Source organism: Sinocyclocheilus grahami, unplaced genomic scaffold (assembly GCF_001515645.1).
Source record: "Sinocyclocheilus grahami isolate Dianchi unplaced genomic scaffold, SAMN03320097.WGS_v1.1 scaffold59.1, whole genome shotgun sequence".
In the NCBI taxonomy this organism is placed as follows: domain Eukaryota; kingdom Metazoa; phylum Chordata; class Actinopteri; order Cypriniformes; family Cyprinidae; genus Sinocyclocheilus; species Sinocyclocheilus grahami.
This window is the reverse complement of record NW_015505238.1, coordinates 758,779-769,966: the sequence shown is the minus strand read 5'-3', so window position 1 is coordinate 769,966 and position 11,188 is coordinate 758,779. Positions and strand designations below refer to the sequence as shown.

The 11,188-nt window shown below is 37.3% G+C and overlaps 1 protein-coding gene across 1 annotated transcript in view; it reads right to left on the bottom strand.

The window, feature by feature from the left end:
• The window catches only part of LOC107584410 (armadillo repeat-containing protein 4-like), a 66,802-nt gene extending 56,553 nt beyond the window's left edge, over positions 1–10,249 (bottom strand). Inside the window, exons 1-6 of the mRNA XM_016271009.1 lie at positions 10,028–10,249; positions 9,714–9,871; positions 8,721–8,847; positions 8,358–8,464; positions 5,743–5,893; positions 1,861–1,975 (exon numbers count right to left, since the gene is read on the bottom strand). Coding sequence (XP_016126495.1) covers positions 1,861–1,975; positions 5,743–5,893; positions 8,358–8,464; positions 8,721–8,847; positions 9,714–9,871; positions 10,028–10,245 — 876 coding nt within the window. The 5' untranslated portion in view covers positions 10,246–10,249. The remainder of the gene's footprint in view (positions 1–1,860; positions 1,976–5,742; positions 5,894–8,357; positions 8,465–8,720; positions 8,848–9,713; positions 9,872–10,027) is intronic.
• Between the last annotated feature and the right edge of the window lie 939 nt (positions 10,250–11,188).

Sequence of the window (11,188 nt, the reverse complement as noted above, 5' to 3'; positions counted from 1 at the left end):
GAGCTGAAGGCCACTGTCAAAGAAACCTGGGCTTCCATACCACCTCAGCAGTGCCACAAACTGATCACCTCCATGCCACGCCGAATTGAGGCAGTAATTAAAGCAAAAGGAGCTCCTACCAAGTATTGAGTACATGTACAGTAAATAAACATACTTTCCAGAAGGCCAACAATTCACTAAAAATGTTTTTTTTATTGGTCTTATGAAGTATTCTAATTTGTTGAGAGTTGATTAGCTGAGTGGCATGTCACCATATTCTAATTTGTGAGATAGTGAATTGGTGGGTTTTTGTTAAATGTGAGCCAAAATCATCATAATTAATAGAACCAAAGACTTAAACTACTTCAGTCTGTGTGCATTGAATTTATTTAATAAACGAGTTTCACAATTTGAGTTGAATTACTGAAATAAATGAACTTTTCCACGACATTCTAATTTATTGAGATGCACCTGTAGATAATACATAGCAAATATGATTGTTTTTATTATTGCAATTTAAACTATATTATTACCCAGCTCTAATCTATTAAACGTGACTATAAGGCATCAAAATATTAAGATATTATAAACATGAACATTATGATTTTCTGTAGAGATGCTTTGAAAGATTGTGTTGTGTGAAAAGCACAATATGAATAAAACTGACTTGACTTGAAAATGTGATTTATTTCTGCTCTTCCTCACTCTTCCCTTTGATGTTACATGCTCTTCCGGAAATCATTTTAATACGCTGATTTGGTGGTCAATTCCTGTTATTATCAATGTTGAAAATGTGTTGAAATGATTCTTTGATGAATAGTAAGTTAAGAAAGAATCATTTATTTGAAACTGAATTCTTTTGTAAAATTATTTTTAAAAAATTAAAGCCCCATTATTAATGTCTTTACTGTCACATTTGATCAATTTAATGTATTCTTACCAGATAAAAATATTTGCTTATTAAAAACAACTACTTTAAATATACCTCAACGACTGAGGTGCCCTTGTGCAAGGCACCTACCCCCAACTGCTCCCCGGGCGCCGCAGCAAAAAATGGCTGCCCACTGCTCCGGGTGTGTGTTCACGGTGTGTGCGTGTTCACTGCTGTGTGTGTGCGCACTTTGCACTTTGATGCACTAATTCAGAGTATGGGTCACATGTCACTTCACTAACTAAATCAAAACAAAGCTATTTGGGCACTTGCACTCTTCTGGTAGCTTGCACCTGGGCACATCATAGTTGCTAATAACAATTTAACACAACATTCTACTAGGAGCAATATACTATCAATAACATCCACTCCATTTCACTAATAGCAGCTTTCTACTTGGCTGCACGTGTCTGTCATGAGTATGGCATACTTGCATGATGATATCATCTGTCTCTGATGCCAGAAATTTCAGGCTATCCAGACCACCGCTATTGAGCTCCAAGCTCACAAAACTCATCAGCCTTTCAAATACTTTTAGGTAGATGAAGAAACCATCTAGCATCTGAGATGTGCAATCAATTGTGTTTTTTAACGTTTGGAGATGGATTATATAAGTTTGTCATAATTGTGTTGTCAAATTTTGGATGATTAGTGCATACCCATGAATTATGTCATTCACATGTTAGGATTGCCCAGAGCATGGTTAGGATATCCAAAGCCCTGTGGTGTGCAGCAGACACTATAATGAAACCACTGTCATGTGTTCAGAAATTGCCATCTGGAGCATTTTAAGGCCAAATGCAGTGGAAGAGGATAACTAAAACGATCAGAGAAATGGAAAGCCAACAATGCCAATCACTGGTATTAAACCAACAACTGAGGAAATAAGGCATGACTAATATATGCTGAAAGAGATAAAACTGCTGTATTCTTGTGGTGTTAAGCAATACCTGTTCATTAGCAGCTGCAGCAAAATGAGGAGACATGTTTTTCAGAAGCATACTGATGTCTTTGTAGAGTTCACTTTTTCTCATATAGTAGTTTACACCACCTCCTCCATGGATTCTCTGGAAAATTAAATTATAATGTAAGTTACACAGATTGACAACATTCCCAATGGTGTATTAGTATTTTTGGCTGAGACATAAATCGGGTTACAATAAATATCTCAATCATAACGTCATATTTGAAAAAGACAAGTGAAAGAGCAAGAGAAAAGGTTCAACACTCACTAAACACACACATAACTGTACTTTCAACTTTTAATCTTTGAGGTTTAGAGGTGAATTGTTCTGATTAAATATTGAATCTATACAATTAGCATCACTGTCATTTGCAGTAGATTGAAACTGACCTCAAATGTACAATGAACAGGTGAGTGTCAGAAAGCATTGAACAGAACACAGACAAGGACAAGAGACTCCAAAAATTACAGACATTTAGATAGAGGTGGAGGGGGAGAGAAATTAGATTGGAGAAAGAAACATGAAGATAAAAACAGACAGATATGTACTTGATTAAGTGGCACTCTGAATGAAAAATATTGTGGTGTGTGAAATGTTGCTTTTGATTAATTGCACACATATTTAGTTCTGTGGGGTGGCTCGAAACACTGGACACAGCAAGAGAAGCAGATCTGGAACAGAATCATATAACTGTCATGTCTAAACTTTTCAGTTTCACTTACCTCATGTTTTGGAAAAGTGTCTGTATACCATACCTTTCAAACACATTAAGAGCACATTGTGTATGATCAAATTGTCTACCAAAATTTGCTCTCTTGACAGCCTGACACGTTTCAGATTCAGAAAACTCATTGCATCATTCAGCATTCCGATGGGATGCATTAATTTCCATCTGCTAGGTGCTCAGGTCAGGCTTGTTGGGATATGCCCCGTTTAGATTATTAACCTCCTCTGTAATTGGTTTTCATGATCAAAATACAATATATAAACAACTGAGGGAATGTCCACACTTCTGAAACTGATTACTAATGACAGATGATACGTTATGTAGCTGAATTCCATCATTTTTGACACCAATGTAGCAGAACTGTGACATACGAGAGAATTGTGTTCCTAGAGCAATCTAAAACTGACACACCAAATGACTGTTATTAAAGGATTCCACTTCCAGAATAAAAATTTCCTGATCATTTACTCCGTGTCATCCAAGATGTCTTTCTTTCTTCAGTCGAGAAGAAATTAAGGTTTTGAGGAAAACATTCCAGGATTTTTCTCCATATAGTGGATTCAATGGGGACCAATGGGTTGAAGGTCCAAATTTGCTGTTTCAAGGCAGCTTCAATGGGCTCTACACGATCCCAGGAATAAGTGTCTTGTCTAGCGAAACGATCGGTCATTTTCTAAAAAAAAAAAAAATGCATATAACTTTAACCACAAATGCCTGTCTTGCACTAGCTCGACCCATTGTTTACAAAGCGAACATGCAAAGAAAGTCAAACGCCCTTTACAAAAAAAGGTAAAACAACGATGACGGCCAATTTTGAAGTTGGAGGAGAAAATTAGTTTTTCACTCTACCCTACCTTTTTGAAGTACATAGATGAAGAGCTAACCGTGCGAGACCTTTCCAACGTGATAGCATAATGCGTGAAGTCGTAGATACGCATCGCAGACCTAGTGCAAGATGAGCATTTGTGGATAAAAGTATATAAAAAAAAATTTTTTTGGAAATGACAGACAGTTTCGCTAGACAAGTCACTTATTCCTCGACTGGGATCATGTAGAGCCCTTTGAAGCGGCATTGAAACTGCAGTTTGGACCTTCAACCCGTTGATCCCCATTGAAGTCCACTATATGGAGAAAAATCCTGGAATGTTTTCCTCAAAAGCGTGTTCACTGCTGTGTGTGTGCGCACTTTGCACTTTGATGCACTAATTCAGAGTATGGGTCACATGTCACTTCACTAACTAAATCAAAACAAAGCTATTTGGGCACTTGCACTCTTCTGGTAGCTTGCACCTGGGCACATCATAGTTGCTAATAACAATTTAACACAACATTCTACTAGGAGCAATATACTATCAATAACATCCACTCCATTTCACTAATAGCAGCTTTCTACTTGGCTGCACGTGTCTGTCATGAGTATGGCATACTTGCATGATGATATCATCTGTCTCTGATGCCAGAAATTTCAGGCTATCCAGACCACCGCTATTGAGCTCCAAGCTCACAAAACTCATCAGCCTTTCAAATACTTTTAGGTAGATGAAGAAACCATCTAGCATCTGAGATGTGCAATCAATTGTGTTTTTTAACGTTTGGAGATGGATTATATAAGTTTGTCATAATTGTGTTGTCAAATTTTGGATGATTAGTGCATACCCATGAATTATGTCATTCACATGTTAGGATTGCCCAGAGCATGGTTAGGATATCCAAAGCCCTGTGGTGTGCAGCAGACACTATAATGAAACCACTGTCATGTGTTCAGAAATTGCCATCTGGAGCATTTTAAGGCCAAATGCAGTGGAAGAGGATAACTAAAACGATCAGAGAAATGGAAAGCCAACAATGCCAATCACTGGTATTAAACCAACAACTGAGGAAATAAGGCATGACTAATATATGCTGAAAGAGATAAAACTGCTGTATTCTTGTGGTGTCAAGCAATACCTGTTCATTAGCAGCTGCAGCAAAATGAGGAGACATGTTTTTCAGAAGCATACTGATGTCTTTGTAGAGTTCACTTTTTCTCATATAGTAGTTTACACCTCCTTCTCCATGGATTCTCTGGAAAATTAAATTATAATGTAAGTTACACAGATTGACAACATTCCCAATGGTGTATTAGTATTTTTGGCTGAGACATAAATCGGGTTACAATAAATCTCAATCATAACGTCATATTTGAAAAAGACAAGTGAAAGAGCAAGAGAAAAGGTTCAACACTCACTAAACACACACATAACTGTACTTTCAACTTTTAATCTTTGAGGTTTAGAGGTGAATTGTTCTGATTAAATATTGAATCTATACAATTAGCATCACTGTCATTTGCAGTAGATTGAAACTGACCTCAAATGTACAATGAACAGGTGAGTGTCAGAAAGCATTGAACAGAACACAGACAAGGACAAGAGACTCCAAAAATTACAGACATTTAGATAGAGGTGGAGGGGGAGAGAAATTAGATTGGAGAAAGAAACATGAAGATAAAAACAGACAGATATGTACTTGATTAAGTGGCACTCTGAATGAAAAATATTGTGGTGTGTGAAATGTTGCTTTTGATTAATTGCACACATATTTAGTTCTGTGGGGTGGCTCGAAACACTGGACACAGCAAGAGAAGCAGATCTGGAACAGAATCATATAACTGTCATGTCTAAACTTTTCAGTTTCACTTACCTCATGTTTTGGAAAAGTGTCTGTATACCATACCTTTCAAACACATTAAGAGCACATTGTGTATGATCAAATTGTCTACCAAAATTTGCTCTCTTGACAGCCTGACACGTTTCAGATTCAGAAAACTCATTGCATCATTCAGCATTCCGATGGGATGCATTAATTTCCATCTGCTAGGTGCTCAGGTCAGGCTTGTTGGGATATGCCCCGTTTAGATTATTAACCTCCTCTGTAATTGGTTTTCATGATCAAAATACAATATATAAACAACTGAGGGAATGTCCACACTTCTGAAACTGATTACTAATGACAGATGATACGTTATGTAGCTGAATTCCATCATTTTTGACACCAATGTAGCAAAACATGTGTTTTGCTTTGACATACAAGAGAATTGTGTTCCTATCTAAATCCAATCTAAAACCAACATACCAAATGACTGTTATTACTTTCTTGACAGTTTTCTCACCTCATCGAAGAAAACTCCGCTTGTACTGCAAGTGATGAACAGTGTGGGCTCCGTGTCACAGGTCTCAATTATAAGGGAGCAGATCTCTCCATCCATCTGCCTCCACGGTGGAGAACGACAACCATTGGAGAACACGTAATCTGGAGGCAAGATTAATGCTTTAGAGATTTGTATATTTTGTTACATGTATATTGTGTCAAATGTTAAATTAGTGCACCGTTGTCACCTCTCGACAGTAAATATTTGCAATAAAACTTAAGTTTTGGAAAGTTCATACAGTGCTGGCTCCCACCGGGGCAGATGGACACTCTCTCCCAGTAGCCCTGCCAGTGAAGATGACTGATTGCTCTTCAGGACTGAGCTGCTGCAGACATAACCCCAAGATAAATCACCCTCGCCAAACACCCCCGCCGATACTCCACATGCTCCAAACCACCCTGCGCATCCTCACGGTGCCCCCCCCCCCTTTATTTGCATAGAAGCTTCGATTTTTTACTCAGCATACGGGGACACATTTTTCAAAAGAAGCCACATCCATCATCCAAAATTTGCAGGCCGCACTCCTTTTTCCAAAAACAGTTGATTGTTATGGCACAGCAAATCTGCCCGTTCTCCTCAGGGAGAAAGGAAGAATTTATGAATCTCTTTGTAAACTGAAATCTGACATATGTAATGGTTTCCATGTTGCGGGGAGACTTGAATACAGACATGTTATATTTAAAGGATATCCAGAATTGCCACTAATGGTGATGGTTTGAAGACTGAGTGTGAGGCAGAGAGAAAAGTTTTATTGATATTTAAGAGTGTTAATCAGAAGTCAATAAGCACTAAAATGATTAGAACTACAACATTTTGTGAGTTTCTTATAGGAAAACTACCCTGGAAAATGTTTCGATCTTAAAGATGTGGTCACATTAGTGAAAATTCACAGGCAAAAAAAAGTTCCATTGTATATTGTAAATAGTGTAGCAATGCAAAACAAAACAAAACAAGCAGTTTTATGTTGTTCAACGTGGCGAGTCTGTTAAAAACCTGCTTTGGGAAATCTTTCAACCTCACGGAAAATTCCCAGTTGCACTGATTCCTAGTGAAATTTCTGGATTTTGCCTGGGATAATCTGCCAAAAAATGGGCAGAGATTCCTTAATGTGTTGTCACATTTACTGAATTTAGTAGTTCGGTTGAAATCAAGTCATTTCTACAGGAATCTCCACAGTTCGAAATTTCACTTGAGGGCAAAAGATTTTCTCGTGCACATTTCACATTGGGATCAAGTTTGTCACACAAATTCACCAAATTGACCAATAGAAAGCTGCTTGATTTGAAATTGACTTCATAGACCACTACATTAATGACAACAGACAATGGATCTTTTTCTGCCCACAAAATTCCACAGAAACCGTCATTTTCAGAGAAATTTTGCCAACTTTATGCTTATAGTCTTCTGGTACTGTCAAGAAAATAATGAATCTGTTTAACTGAATATAGTTCAATCCCACCTCTGGAGGTCTGCTTTGCCTACTTCTTTCAGTACCTCACATTATTTTTGCGTAGAACACTCTTAAAGTCTTCATAATCATTAACTGAATCCTCTAAAGCCTTGAGAAATACTGTTTGCTGAACTCTGATATCAGCTGGATTTGATTTCATTTATGGCAGGCTGTTCGTTTTACATCAGCATGGATGTCGGCCCCGCGCACCTGCATGAGGTTCGACTCTGAAAGTGGGACTGTGAGCATTTCACTGGGGCTAACTGTCACCTCAGTTGTCTCTACAGATCCATCTTTTAAGTTATCTGACACCGACCTCTCTTGATTCAATTTCTCGCTGGCCTGCGGGAACTGTGATGGTTCAGTGGCCACATTTAACTCAGCACCACTCTTCTGTCACAGCTCTGCACATCATCACTAACAGCCACATTAGTGCCGTTCATCTCGTTTTTGTTAGAGTAGGTCTGCCTAATGTGTTCATAATTGAAACGCACATAAAATAGACAAAAGTACAAAAACAGATGCAAATTGTCTTTAATTGGAAAGAAAAATGACATAAGATAAAAGTCTTGTTTCTGAGATTTATTTTTATTTTTATTTGTTATAACAAGAAAAATGGTGTAAAAAATAAGCTTCATTTAAAATGGAAAAATTATTTTAATTACCCGCTTGGAAGATCTTTTTTCTCGTTTTAAGCATAAGCTCAATTATTTTAATAAATTTATACAAAGACTTAATATCTCTAAAATGTTGCTTTTCAAGAATGTTTACTGTAGAAATTAGTACTGGAAAACAAGAAAAAAATACTGAGTTTACAAGGCATCAGTCAAGCATTTGCAGCCATGTCTGGCAGTCACATGTGAGAAGTTGTCTCCATTTTTCCCAATGACTAAATTACTGTACAACTTTAGTCCAATTGAACAACTCTCATTCATGCCGGAAAACTATAATCACTCGCTCCCAGCATCAACTCAGAGAGAGTGAGGGAGAAATATGTAAGAGAAACGAGATTAATCAGATTGAGGGTGAAAATAAGTCTGGAAGTGAGTGAGTGACAGAAAGAGATAAAGTGAGCAGAAGTGATGGAGAGGGGGGAAAGTGAGGATAATGCAAACCTGATGTGTAGCTCACAGACTTCAGCACCCAGTTTTCTCCTGTTCCACAGAATCTCTTCAACAGATCTACCTCTGTATTAACAGCTGCTGGGCTTAGCCTGCCCTCTCTGGGCAAAACACACACACACACACACACACACACAACACAGAACAAAAACACAGCTCACTAACCAGTAACAGTAATATAGCTATGAATGCATGCACAACTCCAAAGTGAAAACATTACTTGTCAAGTGCTGTAGATTAAGTAGTATCTTTTTTTTAGTATCTTCATTGTAAATATATATTAAAAGATATTAAAGCATGGCTGACTGCTTTGATTGAAGGCAGTGTGCAGTATATGTATACAGAAAGAGTGTTTACCCGGTGATCGGTCTGACAGCAATACTTAACAGCTTCTTGTCCAGCTGATGCAGGATACTGAATAACTTGTCTCCGTGTATTGTGGGAGAGATGGGCCCAAAGATCTTCTTTATTGGCTCCCTGTTAACTGTTGGCCATTAACACATATTATTCACACCTGATTGTCATACAAAAACACTTCCACTCATCTTTGTTTTTTTCCCCTTAGCCCCATTGCAGGTTTCATTCCTAGACTCTTGGAACCAGGGCGATAGGTGCCAGTATAAAAAAAAAAACACTGGTACTATTGGGACAAACAAGAGCCCACTAAACGTTAGCAAAAGCTTATCGACTACACATTTAAATGTTAGCCAAAAGCTGCAGGAAGTAAGTCTGGAATTAATCTTCAGATGGAAAATCTGCTTTAAAAACTGTGGTCTAAAAGCTTAAGACCACTAGTGTAAATGCTCCTATTTCACATTTGTATAATTAATACTGACTTTTTTTATTACAAGTTATATTATCAATTAAAACTGAACTGAAAAATAGCATGAATTTCAGACTGTCATTTATTGAATGACAGCAGCATTCAAGTTTCACAAAACTCTACAAGTTTGTGTAAAGCCTGATGATCATGTTTCCAGTCTGATCTAAGAATGACCCCAACAGCATCTTGTGCATCAGTGGAAGAGCATCTGACCAACTGTTTAATATAGGTGACACGATCAATGTCACAAATATTAGTTGATTAGGTCCTATAAATAGTGCAGAATCTTAAATAGTACTCATTTTATGTTTTTAATTCCAGTTTTCAAAAAAAATCTAGATTCTCAATGTGGTCTCAGATTTTCGGATTCCACATCTTCCATCATAAATAAATGTAAACACTGGAATGATGAAGGCTGCAAACGTGTTAATATTTATAATTGTTACAAGAAATAAGGAATAACAGAATAGGTTATTTCAGACAAATTAGTACATAAAGTAATACTTCATGTTCTGCATGCAGCTCACCTTCCAAACAGGCCCGGATCTCCTTCATCTTTTTATCTGTGCTTAGTTGCAAAAGGTTAGAGAGATGGTAAAATGAGTGCACTGTGATGTCAGGCGGACTCAGCTGGAGAAGGGGACTTCCCTTATCATCACATTCCAAGGACACAGCTGATTCGCCTCTAAAAAAGAGAAACAGCAAAGGGTAGGCAAGAAAAATCAGAAATGATCTGAAACCCTGCGGTATAGTCCAAGCAGAAAATTCAATTAGATATAATCTTTCTTATTTCTCTAAAGCCTAGTCAACTGCACATCTACCATAATCTCCAGTTGTTTACCTGGTGTCATATATATCTGATGTGAAATCAGCCGCTTCTAGAGATGTTTTCCATTGTAAAGGCTCCCTGAATAGAATCCTGGCCTCCTGTGGGTATCTGTCGTCGAAGTCCTCCGTGAAGAGCAGGATTTCAGTCAGTATGTCATGATTCAGAGGGCTGTTCTCGAGTTTATCCGCATCAGAACTCCACTGAATTGCCCTAGAGAATGCCTCTCCCATGACGGACAACAGATAGTCTTCACCTAACATTAAAGCAGAGTTAGTTAACACTATTAATAAAACATGAGAAGGATACAACTATATCATTGCATGCATTAAAGCGCGAGGACTGATATGTGGTGTTTCACACATATCGGATTATTATCAGTATTATTTCACTTTAAAGACGCAATATTTGTGACCCTCTTGAAAACAGTTTATTACTCACCAACAAACGTGACTAAACAAGTATGTACAACGTTTCTAAGCGTTTTCCTCTTCAAATTCGCTGTATTGCTATCTTTTCGGAAACGAACTACGAGCCGGCTTCGGTTGCTAAGATACGGTCAAACAACGAGGAGCAGAGAGGGTCAAAAAAAGAAGTGTAGGCAACAGTACTGCCAAATTAGCAATTTTGTTGCTAAATTTAGCAACTTTTCAGACTCTAGCAATTTTTTCTTCCAAAAGCACCTAGCAACAAATCTAGCTATTTTAAAAATGATTTGGCAACTTTTAGCAACTTTTGTTAAGCGACTCAAACGCATCAAACGATAAAAATGTATTTTTTTTTCCCATCTAAATTACACAGAGGAAACCAAAGATGCCTAGCAGAACACACATCACATTAATTAAGTTAGCTGCTATTTGCAATTGTTCAATTTAATAATAATAATAATTGAATAATTGTTCATTTATGATACACCTTGTTAGCTTGTCCCTGCGATTGTTGATCAGTTAGTACACTGCAAGAACATATCTAAAAATGGAAAAGGTACTAAATTTCCAAGAAATATCCATTATCAATTGTAACCCTGTAACCCAAAAACACAAAATACAATGCCTAATTTAAAATGCAGATAAAAACCTGTGAAAAATCAATATGGAAAATTCCTTCATATTAACATTATGCCCTATTTTTACAGACTATTCTTAGAGTGTAGCATACTAACTAACTACTAATACA